Raw genomic sequence first — 21,071 nt, 5'->3', positions numbered from 1 at the left:
GAGAAGAGAAGACTCCCTGGAAAAGACCCTGATGTTAGGAAAGTGTGAAGGCAAGAGGAGAAGGGGACGACCGAGGATGAGATGGCTGGACAGTGTCTGCAAAGCAACCAACATGAAATTGACACAACTACGGGAGGCAGTGGAGGATAGGAGGGCCTGGCGTGCTCTGGTCCATGGGGCCACGAAGAGTCGGACACGACTAAACGACGAGGAAGCAATCCCAGCGTTAGAGTGGGACTTGGCAGAGTTCAGCCCCCCCCCCCTTTTGGGACCGGCCTTGGGACCGTCACAGGCAGCCATCTCTCCCACAGGATCGTGAGAACCTAATGGGGGAAAGGATGCGACGAGCCATGCCATGTTCCCTGGTTTGAACACCATGGAGGATGTAACGTATCAATAATATCAATAATGCCGCGACAGTTTTGTGATGGATTATCTTCACAGGTTGAAGTATCGTTGGTTGTTGTTGCTGTACTTAAACAAGAGGAGTCATATGAAGTCTCCTCCCAGCTACATGAGGGAAGAATGGGAAGCGTCCACAAGTCCCCCACCTCAGCATCTCCTCAGAGCGGAGAGAGGCTGCCCCTGAGTCGAGGCAGGGATTCCTCTTGGAGCCCCAAGGCACCCATTTCCTTCAGCCTCGGGAACGGAGGGAGGGCGCGGAGAGGCGGGAGGCGCCCTTCTCTTCTCCCCCGCGGAGCCCCACCCGCTTTGGGGGTGGGACTCCGCCCGACCTTTGCTGCTCCTCCCTGTCGGGCCGGCTGAGGAGAGAGTTTCGGAGCGGCTTGGAAGGTGGCGGCCGCCGAGGTTTCGTCCGAGAGAAGCGAGGCCGTCTGAGAAGGGAGAGACCCACGGCTCTCAGCGGGAGGGGGGGTTGTGTGTGTGTTTGTGTTTTGGGCGCCCCGGGTCTGAAGGCAGCGCAGGCCGAACGGCCGCCGCCCGCCGGGAGGAGAATAACAACGACACGGGCCAGACCGCTTCTTGCAACAGGTTCCTCGGGAAGCAAGGCAGGCCGCTCCGCCTCCCCAGGCCCCAGCCATTGGTCTCCCCCTTGGTCCCAGAGGGGAAGAAGCGGCATCACCCGCCTCAATGCGTTTCGGGGCCAAGATGATGCCGGTAAGTAAATGTGTGTGTGTGTGTTTGTGTGTGTGTCCGTGAGAGAGCGAGAGTTTGTGTGGGCTGAGATGGCCGTGGCCGCCGCCGTCTCCGGAGCAACGAGGTCACCCGTCGGAGAGCGGAGGCCGACGCCAGGGGCCCGGTCGGTGCCTGGCCTCCCGGTCTTCGTCGACGACGCTCCTCAGTTTCTCTCGGGGCTGAGGGGAATGAGGCTTGACGCCGGCGCGCCTCTTCTCCCTCGCAGTCCAACTTAACGGCGAGGTAGCAGTTGGAGGAAAAGTTGGCAAACGCGGCTTAGGGCGAAAAAAGCGAAGGGAGAGGCGGCCGAGGCTTCCGCCCCCGGGGGCCTTGGGGGGCCGTCGGAGCGTTTGCCTCGGGGGTGGGGAGGAGAAAAGGAATGGCTGGTCAGCCGCCCTCGTGGGATCTAAGATGGGGCACCTCCGTCTGTGCGGCAGGATCGGCAGCAAATGGAGCTGCTGTTGTGCCTGTTTTCTCGCTGCGAAGTGCGTTAGGAAAATGGAGAGCTTCGTCCCTGCGCCTTTGGAGTCGCTCAGTGACTGCACTGTGTTGTTCGCCGAGTTGGTGTAATATTTCCCTTTCCAGAAAGCTTCCTTTTTTTAAAAAAAGAGAAAGAAATCGGTAGCAAATTGCTTCTTCCTACGATCGGTTCAGCCAAGGAAATAGATGTCTGTTCATAAACTTGCCTTCAACAGAAAAGAATTACTAACTTAATCATTTAAAAGGACAAACGCTAGATAGATTTGTCATGTGGTGTTTTGTACGGATTTTGAATTATTGAAAGGGGGGGGGAAAGTAAAAAATGGGATACGAATTTTGCCTTTCAAGCATTTAAAGAGATACACCCAAGTATTCCAAAGTGCGTTTAAAATCAGAGCCTTACTGTTATTCAGCATGATCCTTTTGTATGTACTATGCTGACAGTACAGTATTCTTTCAGGGTTAACTGTAAGGTATCTATTGTGTTCCTGGCAATGGTAAGTTTTTGAAGAGTATGCATGTTGTTTCTGGAGTTATGAGTTTGAAAGTTTCAAGTGCCCTTTCTATCCTCTTTCAGGACAGAATTCTCTCAGTTTTGTTGAAAGCATTCCTGAATGTGACTTCAAGCAGTCCTCTAATATATTCAGACATATTAGATTTTCAAGAGTTGTGTAGTCTAGGTACATACCTAGGAGCAAGTCTTGGTTCTCATATAATAAAATGACTAAGACCAAACTGTTTTAGTAACTGCCAGTATTGGGAGGATCAGGTTTCCTAAGAATGATGTACAACTGTTTTTCACTAATTAATACAGTAGAATATGGAGAACACTTGCTGGATGTTCAGAGGAGGCAACATGTATGAAGCTTATGTGTAGAGTATAGAGTGCGAAAGTTGTACATTATAAGTTTACTGGATCATTATGTTGTAATCAGTTATTGTCCCTGTAGATCTGCATACACAAGAGCAAATTATAAAGTAGAATATTGTGGGTGATAATTCACACAAAAATACAGTCTATGAAGAAAGATATGTTCATGAGGTACCCTTTATTTTACTGTTGGAAGTAGAATGGCGGTGCCTCGACTTAAGACCACAATCCCTCCCAGAAGATGGTCGTCACTCAAAATGTTCATAAGTCGAATCAGCATTTCCCATTGAAATGCATTGAAACCCGATTAATCCATTCCGGCTGTTTTTTGGTTGTATGTAGAGGCACTGGTTGTAAGTAGAAGCATTCGTTCCCATAGGAACGAATGCAAAAGCGGTTGATCTGTCCTCTACCACTAGGGGGAGAATTTTTCTCCTTTTAATTTAAGATGATTTAGGTTAAAAAGGGGCAGGAAAGGAGGGAGGGAACAGTGGGGAAAAGAGGAAAGAAAGAAGGTGATCACTGGGGCACACAAACCCCTCAGACAAAGGTTTGTGCTTTTAAGCACAAAAAGAGAGGAGAGAGAGAGAGAGAAGACAATGGGGGGAGAGAGTTTGGAGTCTAAAACACAATTTAAACCCACACATGCTAAACCCACACATTTTAAACCAACACATTTTAAACCAACCCAACACTTTTTAAACAAAACACATTTTAAAACCAAACACCTTTTAAACCCACCCACCAGCACCTTTTAAACAAAAGAGAGATCACTTAGCTTTGGGTGTGTGACTTCTGGAGGACAGGCAAGTGGGTGGTGAGATAGTCATCACTATGAGGTAGAGGTACCCTCCTTTGGTTCATCCTCTCCAGGGGTTCCCTGTCACTGTCTCTTGGCTGCAGGCTCCATCCTGGTGAAAAATCTGTCCAATTCTGACTGCTTCATCCTGCACTGCAGAATCTTTCTGAAATGGCTGACCACATTGTCGTTTACCATGTCCATAACTCTTCCTGTAACAGTCCTCTTTGGGTGGTGCCTCTCAAAGAAGTCCTGGTACTCGGTCCATTTCTTGCAGATGGATCTTATCTCCTCGCTACTGACTTGCACTGCCTCTTCCTCAGTGGAAAGCTCCTCCACAGGAGCCTTCTGTTGCTGGATTTGCAGTTCTGCAAGTTCTTCTGTGGCCAACTCCCCTCTGTGGTCTTCAACCAGCTCCTCTACATCTTCTTCATCGACATCCAGACCCATGTCTTCACCCATGGAGATGATGTCCCTCACCACCTGTGAATCAGTCACCTCAGTGTCACTATCCTGGCACATTGTGGCCACGGTTTCCTCCAGGCTGAGTTCAAGGTCCGAGTTGTGACATCTTGCCGGGCCTTGTCAGTGAGTCTGATGCTGTGGAGGACATTGAAATGTGTCTTCCAAAATTCTTTCAGGGTCAAGGATGTCTCCTTGATGATATTGAAGCACCTGGTGAAGAGTGCCTTTGTGTACAGCTTCTTGAAGTTGCTGATCACTTGCTGGTCCATGGGCTGCAGAAGAGGTGTTGGGGGGGGGGAGAGGAACTTGAACCTGATAAAATCATACTCCTCGTTGAGATCATCCACCAAGGATGTGTGTGTGTGCTGGGGTGTTGTTCATCAGCAGAAGGCACCACTCAAGAAGCTGGTTGTCAGAAAGATATTTCTTGACAGTGGGTGCAAACACTTCACAGAGCCATTCCAGAAGCAGCTGTCATCCAAGCTGTTGCGTTGGCCCTCCACATGACAGAAGGTGTGGCCTTGTTAACTTTCTCTCAGTGGAACGGACGAGGAGTCTGCGAGTGGTACACCAGCAGAGGCTGGTGGCGTTGGCACACAGCAAAAGGGTCAGTCTGTCCTCCATAGGTTTGCATTTTCTGTTCCTCCTGAGTTACGAAGATTCTCCTGGGCATCTTCCAGAACAGTCCTGTCTCATCACAGTTGAAAACTTGCTGGGGGAAGTACTGTAGTCTTCTTCCTTGATGAATTTGATGAAGTCCAACTTGAAGGCTTCTGCAGCTGCATGGTCAGAACTTGCAACCTCCCCATGTCTTATCACGCTATGGATTCCACTTCTCTTTTGGAACTTTTGAAACCACCCACTGCTGGCTTTGAATTCTTCTTGCGCTGCACTTCCGGATGGATTTCTTTCCATTAAATCACTGTGCAGCTTCTTCGCTTTTTCACAGATCATGGTTTCACTGATGCTTTCCCCTTCCAGCTGTTCCTCATTTCATCCACAAAGCTTTTCCACCTCTTCCATCAGGGGTGACCTGTGCTTTATTATGATTGTGTCTCCTTTTGCCACATCAGTTTCTTTCAAGACATCTTTCTGACTTTGCCATCTTGTGTTCAGCGGCCAGTTCAGTTACACACATGCCATCTTCATGCTTTTTGATGATGTCCTTTTTCATTTCAATGGAGATATTCTTTTTCCCTTTGCTCTGCTTTTTCTTTGGCGCCATGAGTACTATTCAGCACACCACAGTACACAAACCCTAGGAAATTGCCATTTTAGTGGGAAAGTACAGTTTCCTATTCTTGCATTGAGTGCTCTTCAGAAATAGACAATATGTGGCAAATTATGAGCACGCTACATGGCTTATTTTCAACATTTTTTCAGGGTTTACAGTTTTTGATGTGTGTGTGTGTGTGCGCACTAGGCAACTTGATTTAGGCAACTTGTATTGTTGTTAGCAGTTCTTAGTGAATGCCAGCAAACCTCATTTTGCATTCATCTGTCTGCAACTCTGTGGTCCACTTCATTGTCTCTCATTTTAAGATTTCATGATCAATCTCTTAAAGCTAGAGTGCACATCTGCTCTTAAAAAAACAAATGAAGAGTTTCTTGAAGCATAGCTATCATCTCTGTCCTGCTGAATTTCTTAGTACTAAGCCAGCAACTGATTGCTGCTTGAGTTAGTGCTGTTTTATCTCAAGCAGCAAACTGTAGTATGATAATCTGTAAAAATCTTTGATCTTGGAAGGAGATCACTGGATTGCTTTCATGATGTGTTAAGAGGGTTTATGGGGGAGAGTATTTTCAATATCTATAGTAGGTGATTTAATAATTGGAAAAGACATTCTGTTTGACTAGAGATTTTGTTATCTCTTACTAAGTATTTCCTTGTTTCTGGGAAGCTAATGACTAAAGCTTTTCTTCGCAAATGAGGGTGAGCTCTTCTTCTATAATAAGAGTGTTGTTAGTATAGCCTGGTAGAATAAATCAAGAGCAATATTTGTTATAAAAGTAGATGACCTTATTGAAGAGCAATTAATAGTTCAGATAAAGTGTAAATACTTTTGAGAACTGATCTGCTTGGGAAAATGCAATTACAAGATGGCAATAAAGGACGTAGCATAAAAGGGTGTTACCATTAAGCTAAGGAACAGTTCTGTTGCTTAGCAGTGAAACCCACTGAGGGCCACCTTTATTTAGCAACATTGTCTTATGGAGCTTGTTCCAAATAATTTACCATTATTGTTGTTATGTTCTGTGCCATGAAGTTGCAATTAACTTATAGCAACTCTGATAGGGCTTTCAAGGTAACTGAGATATTTAAGCAGAGGTTTTACCAGTTCCACTCCCCCAGTGAGTTTCCATGGCCAAGTGGGGATTTGAATCCTGTTCTGCAGAGTCCTAGTCCTGTTGCTCTAACCACTACACCACACTGGGAACTAATACCAGAAATGACCCTATAAATACAACTACGTAGAGTGATTGAAGCCTGTTGTAACAATGCATTTCCATACTTCTCATTAGTATTTAGAAAGAACAGTTGAAAATAAGTGAGAATAGTGGGAGCTTAGTTCTAATATCTGGGATCGTAGGTCTGCATTGGCTCGGGCATGTCGTGAGAATGGCTGACGGTCAGATTCCTAAAGATCTCCGGTATGGAGGATTACTGCAGGGATTGCAAAAACTTATCGTCATGCAGATTCATCATTTTGCAGGGTAATCATCTAGCGGGGCACCACTGTATGTGATAAACAGTTTAAGCATTCTTAGGTGAAAATTCATAGAAATTGGTCTTGTTTACTCAAAGGATGAACAAGATAGTAATTTTTAAAATCTTTAATAGAACAATATTTTTGAGGAGAACAAAGCAAAGGAGCCCCTATTGAGGACACAGGAGCCTTGGCACAGACCACAGTGCATCCACTTTCAGGATGCTATGGAGCAGCAGTGGTAGCTGGAGGTGACCCTGGTGGAGGAGGCAATGATTATGACACCCAAGGTGACTTTTGTTAGTGCTGCACAGAGAGCGGCAATAGTAAATCCCTGCTGAATTTTCCTTCAACAGAGATTAGATAGTCCGAAAGCACTTGGTAATCAGCTCTTTGGTCAGAGCAAAGGACAAGTATGTATAGTTCTGTCACTGATGATGCAACTAGATGTAAGCTGAATGGACGTATAGTGGCTGAAGCTGTACAGTACATACAATCGGAATATAAAATGTAAGAAGTATGAATCAAGTGTAAACTGGAAACCATAAAGCAAGAACTGGGACATATAAACATTGTAGTACTTGGTATCAGTGAGCTCTAAAGTAGATTGGAATGGGGCATTTTCAGTCAGACAACTGTGATGTGTTCTACTCTGTAGGACCATTGTTTTAATTTCCCATGCAAGCAAAGTGATGCTCAAGGTGTTGTAACATGGGGTTGAGTCTCATTGCGCAGTGGTTAAACTGTTGTACTGCAGCCAAAACTGTTCTCACAACCCAGGTTTCAATCCCTGGTAAGCCTGCTCAAGGTTGACTCAAGCTTCTAGCCTTCCAAGGTCAGTAAAATGAGTATCCAGGCAATGTGTAGCTTGCATAATTAACTTGTAAGTTGTAAACTGCCCAGATAGTGCTTTGAGCACTATCGGGTGGTATATGAGCAGCATACTTTTCTTTGTTAAGCAAGAAATGCTTGACATTCATGCTGAATTTCAAAAAGGAAGAGCCACTTGAGATCATATTGCAGACATCTGCTGGCTACTGGAGCACACCAAAGAGTTTCAGAAGAAGATCAGTTGATAGACTACAGCAAACCTTTGACTGTGTAGATCATGAGAAACTATGGGTTGGTCTGAAAGAAATGGGTGTGCCTCAGCACTTCATTATTCTGATGCATAACTTTAAAAACAAAATTAAATGGTGAAAATACAATGAAACATGGGCAGTTCCAGTAACTAGATACCCAGCTGGAATAGCAGGTTGAACCCAAAGTGAATTAGAAAAATTGGATTGGGAAAAAAAGGAAATTAATGAAGATGCATCATGCAGTACATCCAAAAAGTGATGTGGAGAGATTATATTTAATTAGAAAAATTGGAGGTCATGGATTACTACAAATACAATAGCTAATAGAGGGAGAGAAAAAAAGAAGCCTTAATGATTACGTATATTCTATTATTAGAAATGGAAGGAAAGTACTTAAAGCAGTGAAAATGTAAAACGTCTTGAAGAAAATAAAGGTTGAATATAAGAAACATAAATTTGAAGATAAATAGCTGGAAAAACAAAGCACTGTGTGGATGGGCACATTAATAGAAAACAGGATTCTTTGGGAAAGGCACTAATGTTGGAAAAGGTTAAAAGCAGCAGGAAAAGAGGAACACCAAATACGAAATGGATTGACTCTCCTAAGGAACTACAGGCATGAGTTTTCAAGAGCTGAGGACAGGGCATTTTGGTGAAATAACTCACTTGTGGTATGACTGTGGTTATTTCCAATGGTGTAAATTAGCCCATGGATCATCTAAAGTTGTATACTCTGTTAGAGAATGTCTCTTTTCAAAGGGGCTTGCTTCTTCTAACAAGCAAAGATCTTCTGATAACTTGTAACTTATTTGATTACTGGTTTTCCTGATAGTCAGCTGCTGTTCTTACCATCTCTTTTGTTATTTTTATTATATACTTTATATTTCTTTAGTATGCATTTTTAATATTGCATATTTAATTGGTCACCCCTTGTGTTTATTTATCTTATAAACCCATTCTTTGATGTTGGCCATGAGGATAAATCTTGCATAATTTATGTAAGTCCTTTAAATTAGAAGGGGCTGGAAGCACATTAAATTAAATAAAATAGTAATAATTGTGTGCCATCAAGTCAATTCTGACTTACGGTGTCCCTTTCCATGGTTTTCTAGGTAAAGAGTACTCATTCCCTTCTTCTGGGGACAACTAGAGACTGTGCAGCTTGTCCATGGCTAGATAGGTTGGTTCTTTTTCCTAGGAGGCACAGTGAGGAATCAAACTCCCAACCTCTGGCCAGATACCTAAACCACTGAACTACTCAGACAGCTTTAAATAAAATAGTTACAGATACACACTGCTTGATGTTCTGTGAAACAGTGAATGTTTTTATGCCCAAAATTTATGTTGTCTCAGAGTAGATCTACATTAGTAGAACTCACAGAGATGTGGACTCACTAAATCTCCATTGATTCAATGGGCTTTTTTCTACTACAATTTACTACACTAAGCAACAGGATTCTTCTGCAGGATCACATAAGGATTCTTCAGTTTTTTTCTTCAATCATTCTACAATCATTTAACTGTTGTCAACAGAAGCACACACATTGTTGGTATGCTCTTTTTGCACATTGACATTGCATAGTTGGTGAAGGAAAGAGAAATAATGCTTGTTATTGCTGTAAATAATCAAGACTTAAATTTCTCACATTATGTAAACATTTTCACCTATCATTTTCTAATACACTTCTTTTATCTCTGATGTGTTTTTATGTTGTTAACAACACAATCTACTGTTTCTTAGTGACTTTGTTACTCATTTCTAGCCTTATTTGTTTTGCTATCTCAATCAAAATTACTTGTACCATTGTTGCTAGCTTTACTTCATATTGTTTCTGCCGGACTTCTTCCTCCATTTAAAGATGTTTAGTTTGATGATAAAAAGTGTTTTTTTTAAAAATATGGGAATAGGGTATATGTAGCTTTTCCCATCCACCTTATGTCATTTGATTGGGCTGAGGAAAGCAAGAAAAACTCATGCATATTTGTTGTTGTACATAGCTCATTAATTTTAAATGGATGATAGAGTTTTAGTTTGTGACAAAGGCCTCTTGTATTGTTTTGGAAGGCCTGAAGAACAGCTTTTGGACGATGCATTGTGTAGAACAAAATGGGGAAACTTGGATGCCTTACCATGCATGAATACAACTCTTCCCACTAGTACAGAGCTACCATGGATGCAGCTCTCTGTTTCTGTCATGGGAGACAGATACAGTATGACTCTCTTGTAAAAATTCTGAATATTTAAAAATAAGTGACTGTGAAATTAATTTGGGAGCTGGGATAACTTGTATATCAAGAGGTGCTCCATTCTAAACACTCACACACATTAGGTTATCTCCACCAAAATTAGAAGGGTTTTCCCATTCCCTTTTCCACGCTACACCCTATGACAAGATTGATCATGCGAGTTGGAGGACTCTCTTCAGTGATGTGGGATAATGTGCATTTAGAAATGGAGAAAAACTCATCTGTAGGGTTAAGTGTTTGAGTACAGTAAGATCTTCCCAGAATCCAGCGCACAGGGGAGTTATTGTTAATATATTAGGCAAAAGGCTGTTGTATCAATTTTGCACCCAGCGCTAGCTGGATCAGGTGCCAGAAAACATTTTAATTTACACTAATTAAAAGCTTCCTATCACCCTTTGTAGGTTCTAAGCCTCCTTCAGGCCCCCTTTTGCCCTGGAGAAACCTTTCGGAGTCTTGGGGTGGGCACAGGCCTTAAAACTCAAAACCTGCTGCTGGATTGGCTACAGCAGTTCTGATCATGGTGGTGGTGATCCAGTGTCAATTTTTGAAGGTTACCTATTTGGGTTGGAAATGAGTTTCATTTTCTTAGAGGATTTTTTTTCTAATACAAAGCAGTAGGTAAAGATAATGCATTTTAGTGTGAAATGACTATGTCATGTTATCGTAAGTCAAAAGTATCTTCTTGTTTATAGACATATATTGTTAAGGAAATAAGAAAAACTGAAACATCAGGCTAAACTAAATTTAACAAATCTTCAAGCTCAAAAACAAAGCAAGCTAGTTTGCAAACCAAGATAGTTGTGAAAAGATCATGCTATGACAATCAGATGTTCTTAGCAATTAATGGATTCTCTGGAGTATAGCTTCGCCCTGAATCCATTGTTTTTGGTGTCACTTTACCAGCTGCAGCATGAGCAACAAGTTGGGAAGCTTCAATTTCCTCAATATACTCTTAATTTGCTTGCAAACATGATACTGCACTGTCCTGTTTATCATTAAACAGTTACATGAGAAGTTAATGTCAGAGACACAGCTTTAAATGGAATGTTTTTATTCTTTGCTATACAAGAAGTGGAATTGTATCCTATTACATAGAAGAGTTCTTACCATGTTAGAGCTAAGGAATAAGGCTTTAGCATGATGTATTAATAAACTATTAATAAACTTGTTTGGCAGGTCATAAGTAGTCATGACACATGAGCAGGTAACTGGGGAGTATAATGCTGACATGGACAGACTTCATGTAATTAACCCTGGTCACTCAGTAAATGTATATGTCATCATTTCTGTATTGTGAAACTCAATATAAAAGTGTAATTTGATAATGCTTATGATTTGATGGTGCTTGGTAAGATTGGAGCTAGTTCTTGGGTGAGGAGCATTGAATTTCTTTCTCATAACATTGAACATCTGTGTGCGTCAGGCCACTGAGTTCATTACAATAGCCTCCCACGTGTTTTCTGTGAATAGAACTCTACTGGACTCCAGCCATTCACTAACCTTAATAATACTTTTGACTCTAGTGGGAGTGGCATCACAGTGGAACTACATGCCTTGTTTTTAAGTGAATTTTCAGTACAGATCTGGCTTGGTAGTCTGACGCAGTTTGTGAGAAGCTAGACAATGGAGACTTCTCTATTCTCCAAGCATGTAATTTTGGCGAGTTTAAGCTTGAACAAATTGTGCAGATATAAGTTAATAATGCGATCTGATCTCCCAGCATGCATTTACCCTTTAGGAAAGCTTTATATTCATTGCAAAAAAGGGTGTTTTGCTGACTTTTGAAAATAGAATTGATTTTTGAATGCTGACAGTGCCTGAATTTGACAGCATATCAGGTGGGTCTATTCTCTGCAGTGAATATAATCAAAATGACTTAATATAGTACAGTTAACTATGTGGGGGCATTACAGGTCAACTAGTGTAAATGTGATGGATAGAATGATGAACTAGGGTTTGTAGAGTCCTAGATTCAGATACCTATTTGGCATAGAAACTCACTGAGGGTGTGTGGCGGTGGTAAAAATATTCCTTAAATATCTCCCATACTTTGAAAATCCTTGAAGAAGAACTGATACAAGAACATTGAGTGAGGATTGATTGCCCAGCTTCAGGCATTCCTAGATGAATTGGTTTCTAAGTCATTTTCACTTTGGCATGTGGCCCAGGTTTGGAACCAAAAGTGTTTGTTCACTGTCAGACGACCTGCACCAGGAGATTGTCTCAAGCCATACCAGCAAGTAATGCTGTGGCTTCTCAAGTGACTTATTCAGTTTAGGAACTACAGACACTGATATGTTGCAGTGCAGTAACAGGCAGGATTAGGCAGTCCTGCAAATGGGATCCTTGCTTTAAAGTTTTATTTAAAAAAAGATAGGACCCTTGGAACCACCATATATAGGATAAGCAGTGCAGTAAGTCTACTCACATCTCAAAATAGCTACCAGTGGAGGAAATTAGTAAGAATACAGTACCAATAATGTATCAGGCAAAAACAAAAGAAAAAAATAAAGACAAAAATGTTATGGTGCTTTAAAGACTACTATATTTTAATGTGAGCTTTCATTGACATGTCTACTTCCTCAGACGTAATAGGAGATAGATGTGTCCATGAAAACTCGTTAAATATAGCATTCAGTCTTTAAAGTATCACAGCATTTCTGTCTTCTTTCTTTTCTTTTCTTTTCTTTTTTTTGCCTGATGTACTAGCACAAGCTACCGTGGCCATATCTTTTAAAACTAGAAAGAATATGTGATCTTAAATGATAATACATCAATGTTACTTGTACCCAAACCTAATGAGTTTACACATTGTTATGTTATATGTAAATATGCAGTGGCTGTGTCCACGTTCTTCTCTCTCCAACATCTACAGACAGACATTATTCCATTTTAAAAATAATAACAGCAGCATTGTTTAATAAAAGTTATTAATCACAGTGTGTGGATGACTATACAATTTAAGTTTTGCTTCCCTTTTTTGAAATTGTCTCAACCAACGAAGTCCTTGATGCATTCTTAAATAAAAATTAAATTGGAACCAAGATTAATTATACTGTTGCTGTTATGACATTAATATTTTTCAGATGATTCCCAACATGCCAAAGGCCCTACCCACATGGGTGGCCACACACTGGATCTGGTGTTCTCCACTGAGCAGAGTGAGTGTGCTCTGATGATGACTGACCTAGTGTCTGTCCCCTTGTCATGGTCAGATCACTGCCTAATTAAATGCAATATTGCAGTGGCTCTTCCTTCCCACGGGGAGCAAGGGCCTGTATTAATGGTTCACCCTCAAAGTTTATTGGATCCTATAGGATTCTAGGAAACCATGAGAGGGATTCCAGCCAATTTGACTGGCGCTTCTGTTGAGGCCCTGGTTGATAGCTGGCTGGCCACCACCACCAGGGCTGTTGACACCATTGCACCTAAACGCCCATATCGGCGCAGAGATTGCCCTTCACCTTGATTTAATCCAGAGCTGCAATCAATGAAGCGAAATAGGAGACGCTTAGAGCGTATATGGAGGCGGAACCCGACGGAAAATAGTCAAATAGCTGTCAGGATTGCACTAACCTCTACCAATCTAAGGTGAAGGCTGCTAGTCGATCTTACTTCGCTGTCTGGATAAGCAAAGCCTCCAACCAGCAGGCAGAACTTTTCCGTATAGTTCATGATCTATCTGGAGTTGGTCATAGTGACTGGCCTCCCACTAGCATCTCACCTGAGCAGTTTGCAGCCTTTTTAAAATCAAAAGTGGAGGTCATCGGCTGGGATCTTGTCCCCTATTTGAAAACAGTGGATCAAGCTGAGACGTCCAGCCCTCCGTCTTGCCCAATGAGACTTAACCACTTTCAGCCTGTGATGTCAGACATGGTGGACAAAGTGCTTGACCGCTGTCGTGCCACCACCTCCTCCCTCGACCCTTGCCTGGCCTGACTAATCAAAGCAGCCAGGCTTATAACATCTGAATGGGCTACGGCAATAATTAATGGGTCTCTCCAGGAGGGCAAGGTTCCCCTTGCCCTCAAGGATATGCTTATTAGGCCCATTAGGGAGAAGCCGAGCTTGGCGATATTGGTAATTAGAGGCCCGTTGCCGTTTCTTTCCTCAGCAAGGTAGTTGAGAGGGTGGTGGCCGATCAGCTGCAGGCTCTTCTGGATGAAACCAATGCCCTGGATCCATTCCAGTCGGGCTTCAGGCCGCGCCATGGTAAGGAAACAGCATTGGTCGCCCTGTTTGATGACCTGCTGAGGGAGGCTGACCAGGCAAAATGTCTCTGTTGGTCCTCCTCGATATCTCAGACGCCTTTGATAATGTCGACCATGGTATTCTCCTGGGGAGGCTGTCCGAGTTGGGAATTGGTGGCCAGGCTTTTGCGTGGCTCCGTTCCTTCTTGGAGGACCGTACCCAGGGAGTGCAGATTGGATAGAGTTTCTTGGACCCGTGGAGCCTCAATTGTGGGGTTTCGCAGGGCTCGATGATCTCTCCAGTGCTGTTTAACATCCATATGAGGCCACTGGGAAGGGTCATCAGGGGATGCTGGGCTTCATGTCATCAGTATGCTGATGATACTCAGCTCTACATCTCCTTTTCTCCAACCACAGTGGATGCTGTTTTGTCCCTTGAGCGCTGCGTGGGGGCTGTTCAGCAGTGGATGCAGGTGAACGGACTGAGGATGAATCCGGGCAAGACGGAGGTCCTTCGGGTGGGTGTCCCAGACATCAGTAGTCTGGGAAACTCCCTTTCCTTTGGGGGGGTGACTCTTACCACCAAGAGTGAGGTTCGCGGCTTGGGTGTACATCTGGACCGGGCACTCACCATGGAGACCTACGTGTCGTCAGTGGTCCGTTCCACACATTTCCACCTTCGGTGGATTGCCCAGCTGCGTCCCTATCTTGATGTGGGGGTTCTCACCACTTCGGTTCATGCGCTCGTAGTCTCAAGATTAGACTACTGTAATGTGTTATATGTAGGGCTGCCTTTAAGACTGACGCAGAAACTTCAGATCGTACATAATGCGGCAGCCAGACTTCTAACTGGGGTGAAAAGGTACCAACGTATTACCCCCACGCTAGCTGCCTTGCATTGGTTGCCCATTCATTTCCACGTTGATTTCAAAGTTCTTACGATTACATATAAAGCCCTAAACGGTTTAGGAGCTCGATATCTGGCAGAGTGCCTCCTCCCACCCAGTTCTGCCAGAGTCACTTGTTCCAGCCAGGCCGGGTGCCTCAGGGGCCTAATGCTGAGGGAGGTCTGGAAGGAAAGAACAAGGAACCGGACCTTCTCGGCAGTGGCCCCTCGCCCCTGGAACAACTTGCCTTTGGAGATCCACCTAGCTCCCTCTCTGGGTGTCTTCTGAAGTAAACTTAAGACATGGCTATTTGGGTAGGCTTTCCCTCCTGCTGTATCTTAAATTCACATTTTAACATTTTGGATTTATTGGATGTTATTGGTTTGTTTTTAAATTGGTAATGCCGCCCAGAGTAGACCTTTTGTGTAGATGGACAGGGTATAAATCTAATAAACAAACAAACAAACAAACAAACAAACAAACAAATAAATAAATAGAATTTGTCTATAACCACGCATAAGTGTTTTCTTGATTTGTAAATATTTATTTTTCTTATGTGCTGTCAAGTCACCTCTGACTTATGGTGGCCCTCTAATTGAGTGACTTCCAGAAGTATTCTATTATTAAGAGGTCTGCTCAGCCTTGGAAAACTCAAGCACATTGCTTCCTTTATGGAGGCAATCCTCCACCTCCTATTTGTCTTTCTCATTTCCTGCTGCCTTCAACTTTTTCCTAGCATTATTGTGTATTCCAAGATCAAGTGTGCCCAAAATACGAGAGCCTTAGTTTAAGCATTTTTGCCTTTACAGAGAATTTAGGCTTGATTTTACCTGAGATCCAGCGATTTGTCTTTTTGATAGTCCTGGGTATCTGCAAAGCTCTTCCCTAGCACCATATTTCGAAATGAATTGATTTTTTCTTGTTGAGTTTCTTCACTGTCCAGCTGAAACATCCATACATTGAAGATATAATCATGTTGATGATCTTGGCCTTTGTCTCCAGTGATGCATCTTTATACTTGATTAGCTTCTCTAGTTCCTTCATAGCTATTCTCCCAAGTCCCATTCCTCTTCTAATTTTTTGGTCGCAGCCTCTATTTGGTTTGATGATCGAACCAACATATACAAGATTATACATTGAGCTGTCCAGCCAACTACTGCTTCCTTTATGAAGCCAAGTAAAATGTTACATATGAGTATATTCCTTGGGAGATTGTCTTTATATTGTATGACTTGGAACATTAAGACTGGCATTTTACATTCTGGATTCAGGACTCATTGTGCTCCACTTATGATGCAATCCTGTACAATTTACTCAGAAGTAAACCTTTTGAGTTCATTCGGACTTTGTTCTAATAGGTTTCTGTTTGCTAGCTCCTAATACAGCAGAGCAAAGGAATAAAACTGAGACAGATCCTAGGGAGCCAGCAGTGAGAGTGAGCAAACAAGGAGAATTAACAGGAGTTTGATGGAAGAGGCCCCTAAGAATTTTTTATTTCTGGATATTATATATTACTGGACTTTCCCAGCATCTCTCAAGGCAGTTAAAACAAAGAAAAGAGCACTCATGTACAAACATAAATTAAAAAGAGAATAAGGATTATGGAGGGAAGAGAGACCTCTGTGGTGGTGAGCTGCAAAGTGTTTGCAATGCTTGTCTTCATGCCTGAGCACTACTACCCTGTGATACATGTAACAAATGCAAACTAGTAGCACTGATGGAAGGAAAAAGCCAAAGAACTAGAGCAGCAAGTGTCACACTTGAGCCTAGTTGAGGATACCGTAGTCAATAATAGTATGAATGAGACAAATCTTGGAATTGTTGTAGATCGCAAGCCAACAATGCTGTATGGCTGCAGAAAAGGCAGCTGCTGTTTTAGGCTCCAAATCTCATGAAGTACTAGTTTCCTTCTATCTGGCACCGGTTAGGCCTCGCCTTGAGTACTGTGTCCAGTTCTGAACACATCACTTCAAGAAGGATACTCACAAACTGGAACAAGTTCAGAGCAGGACAATAAGGAATGATCAGAGGACTGGAAACTAAATCCTATGAGGAAATACTGAAAGAACTGTGCATGGTTTAGCCTTGAGAAAAGAAGACAGAGATATAATTGTACTTTTCAAATACTTGATTGTCATGCAGAGTAGGGGTGGGATCTATTCTCAATTATCTCTGAGTGCAGGACATGTAATAATGGGATCAAGTTATAGGAAGCTAGATTTTGGTTGAATATCAGGAAAAACTTCCTCACCGTTAGGGCAGTACAGTAATGAAACCAATTATTATGGGAGGAAGTGAGTGCTCCAATGCTGGAGGCATTCAAGAAAAAATTAGATAACTATCTGTCAAATATACCGTGTTCCCCCCAAAATAAGACAGGGTCTTATATTAATTTTTGCCCCAAAAACCACATTAGGGCTTATTTTCAGGAGATTTTTTTCCACGTACAACAATGTACATTTAGTCAAATACAATCATGTCATCTTCCGGTTGCTGCACAATGCTGCATAATGGTGGAGGGCGGGGTTTCACTTACCTGGGGCTTATTTTGTGGGTAGGGCTTATATTATGAGCATCCTGAAAAATCATACTACGGCTTATTTACAGGTTAGGTCTTATTTTCAGGGAAACAGAGTAGTTTGATTTGGATTCCTGCATTGAGCAGGAATTTGGACTTGATAGCTTTATAGACCCATTCCAATTATGTTATCCTATGATTCTGTGAATTGTTCTTTTAAAATACTAAAATCTGAAGTATTCATAAATCTCTTACTAAAGGATATTTAAAATATTTTGGTTTCTCTACTCCACTTTTGAAAGATCAGGTTCATCTAAATGTGTGTCTGGGGAAGAGGGGATCCTGCTAAATTTATTTTATTGTATTTATTTATTCGATGTTTACCCCGCCCCTCTAGACAACGTCTACTTGGGGCGGCTAATTTCAGGAGGTAAAAGTTATTCCTCACAGTCATAAACACCTTTAATGGCAACTTGTATAGTATGTTTATTTAGACAATGTAAATGGGTATATCCTAATGAGATGGAGCTAAAAGGCCAAGGTTTATTATGTTCTCATGTGAGACAAATAAATGAGAAAGGTTCCCATATTGTTCCCAGAATAATTGTAGCAATTATGCTGCACTTCCTACTGTACTCCACCTACTTTGCATCATTGCTTCCTTTCTCACAGTTGTAGCTAAATGCCAAAGCAGCACAAGCTGGACTGTGCACAGTAACTGAGAAGGCAGAAACATAGGCTGACCATCAGCCAAAGATATAGGCAAGTATGATTATTTCTCCTTTCTTTTAGTTGGCACAGTGAGCACTAGTAAGGGATATTACAAAATATCAATGCATATTTCTTCTAGCAAGTTGTTTTTATTTTTATTTATTTTAATCTTTAAGCACCATGAATATTTAAGTATGCTGAAATAAAACATTTGAATGATTAGTTGCTTTCAAAGTTGTATAAATAACATTATAGTTAGACATTCTCCCAATCGATGTTAAATTTGAAAGCAGCATTTGTTTACTAGTATGGAATGCAAAATATTAAAAACCAGTCAATGTATTGGCTGACTCCTGTCATTCAGGTAATTGTAGTTAGGTCAGCAGAAATAACAAATATGTTTTGCTCTTTATTTCTGTTTGGTCTGCCCATGGAAATGTTACATGTGCTTTTTGGAATTAGGTAGCATTAGCAGTATTGGAAGACAGTTGACTGAATGGGTTTCTTTTTAGGTAAAACTTGGAATTTGACTGATGTAAATATAGCTGTATAATTTTCTTAACAACTTAATTGCTAAGCTTCTGTTGCCTCACCTTCACTCACTCAGCTTAAAATAACCTTTGTTTCTTTTGGAAAATATGAGTGAGTATAGCTTTTCATAGCTTTCAAATTAGTTATTGGCTATATCATTCTTTTTAGAATGCTGTCTACAAAGAAGAATCGTTGCAATAGCTGTATAGAAATATATAGTAATAGTACGGAAGAGATGGCTTTGCTATGATTCTAGACTTATTGTTAGTATTTAATATAAATTCAGAGAAGCATTTTTGTGAAATATTGTGATATTCACAAGGGCTCTTGAAATGACAACTTTCAGTGATTTAGACTTATTAATCTGAAAATGAAATTTGCAACACTTTTATGTATTGCTAGCTGATTTACTGAAATATATAAACTATGTGGTGGAGCAAAGTCTTAGAAGAGTTTTATGGTCACTACTTTGAGAAACCCATATCTTACAGGGATTTGTAAACCACCAGAGAGTGTTTTAAGCACTATGGGACAGTATATATCTTCACTTAAATGTGAAGAATGTATGTGTTTCTACTGCCTCATGTGTGGTTCACCCTTGGATTATGAAGTGAGTTTAAGAAATTACTTTTGGGCTAGTATGGTTTTTTATGTAAAGGAATAATGCTGTTCTGTGAAGATTCTCAGTCATCCAGGTGAGGTTATCTGAAAGTTGAGTCATGGCAACTAGACTTCTTTCAGCTTTTCACTCACTCCCAGTCCTTTTTCCAGCTAACGAGCCTATTCAGACCAGGGGGAAGTGAAACTGTGGAGGATATATCAGGGATCTCCTACCAACTGTCCTCAGACTGAAGAAGGTACTTGGATGAGTAGTGAAACGTTTCAACCTAATAAGAAAGCAGCCCAGTTGCCATGACTCAGCTTCCAGATATTTTCTCCTTTACTGTATAACTGGGTTGTCAAAAAGGGTTTTCATCAAGAAATTTGAATCTTCCAGTCAAAGCAAGATGACTTCAAAGAGAACACCCACACATGATAGAGGTGACCATATAATTTATATTTTCATTAGTTAACAGAAATGCTGTTGAATAAGCTATTGTGTGATACCTTCATGAAAATGAACGTTGGCAAATGATGGGGGAACCGTATCTGGAAAGCTTACTAGGCAACCTAGGGTCATTCATCTCTCACAGGATTCAACCACTTCACAGGATTGTTGTATGAATAAAATGTATTGTAGGAGGAATAATACACACCACTCAAAGCTCTTGGAGAAAGAGCAGGGAAAATGTAGCTAATGTTTGAATGAATACATTTGTGGTTTTAATAGGACAAGCACATATTCCTTTTTACCTGTGTGAAATCATATTACCTAATACTGAGTACCATAGATAAACTGACTCTAATATGTTTAATTTGAAAATCTGATATCATAGTAAGGCTATTTGAAATTAATCAGGGATTCAAAATATTTGTATAGTTGTGGGTAAAATTGTAGCACAAAACCAAAAACCTTTGCAGTTCTAAAAATGGAAAACATATATGAGAGTGCATTAACTTCTGTACAGAGAAGAATTACACTTAATATAGGGTGTTTTACTTTTTTAAAATTTATTCCTTCCTGTGCTCTCTTGTTTTTCCTGTTATTCACTCTCTTCTGCTTCTGGGTGTTTTATAGCTTTAACCAACAGAGCTATATTCAGCATTGATGTGTAAGGCATATAATTGCCATGTGGGCAGGCAAGTGTGCAGCAATGGGATGTGATGACAAGATCTGAAGTAAAATTGTATAACAGTGGATGGTGAGGACAGGAGATGGCATATAGGTAAAGGTAAAGGTTCCCCTTGACATTTAGTCCATTCGTGTCTGATTCTAGGGTGCGATGCTCATCCCCGTCTCCAAACCGTGGAGCCAGCTTTTGTCTGTAGACAGTTTCTGTGGTCACATGGCCAGTATGACTAGACACAGAGCGCCGTTACCTTCTCACCTTGGTGGTACCTATTTATCTACTCACATTTACATGCTAGATTGGCAGGAGCTGGGACAAGCAGCGGGAGCTCGCTCCGTCATGTAGATCAGATGGCATATACCACATCCCTAAAATTAGGCCGGAAAAGTATCCTGATCATAAATATTTTTTCAAATGGTTTGTCCTGGGCCAAAATCATGCTGCTTAGTGTAGTAAATTTCAGTAGATGGGGATTTAGTAAGTCTACTTCTCTTGTAAGTGCCATTGATTCATATGTACCTACTTTAATTGTGAGTTAAAATAAGCCCATTAGAATCAATAGAATTTATGGAGAAGTTGACTTAGCAAATCTCCGTTGATTCAAGTCTTTAGTGTTATTTACTACACTAAACAACAGGATTTTGGCCACTTGTAACCCTTCCAACATGAATTTTCCCAGTCCTCTGGTGATCTTGAATGCCATTTTCTGACCTTTTCC

At 41.5% G+C, this 21,071-nt stretch overlaps 1 protein-coding gene across 2 annotated transcripts in view; it reads left to right on the top strand.

Moving 5' to 3' along the window:
• The first annotated feature begins 768 nt into the window (after positions 1 to 768).
• Positions 769 to 21,071, top strand: part of TP53BP2 (tumor protein p53 binding protein 2) — a 66,560-nt gene continuing 46,257 nt past the window's right edge. Inside the window, exons 1-2 of one of the 2 annotated variants that reach the window (XM_072990817.2) lie at positions 979 to 1,116; positions 18,054 to 18,143. Coding sequence is in view for 1 of the 2 variants with exons in the window: in XM_072990815.2 (XP_072846916.2) it covers positions 1,090 to 1,116 (27 nt within the window). In the remaining variant the exon portion in view is untranslated. Of the gene's footprint in view, positions 1,117 to 18,053; positions 18,144 to 21,071 lie in introns of both variants that reach the window. The other variant, XM_072990815.2, reaches the window with a different exon arrangement.

Source organism: Pogona vitticeps, chromosome 1 (assembly GCF_051106095.1).
Source record: "Pogona vitticeps strain Pit_001003342236 chromosome 1, PviZW2.1, whole genome shotgun sequence".
NCBI classification, from domain to species: Eukaryota; Metazoa; Chordata; class Lepidosauria; order Squamata; family Agamidae; genus Pogona; species Pogona vitticeps.
This window is presented reverse-complemented; position numbering and strand designations above follow the sequence as displayed.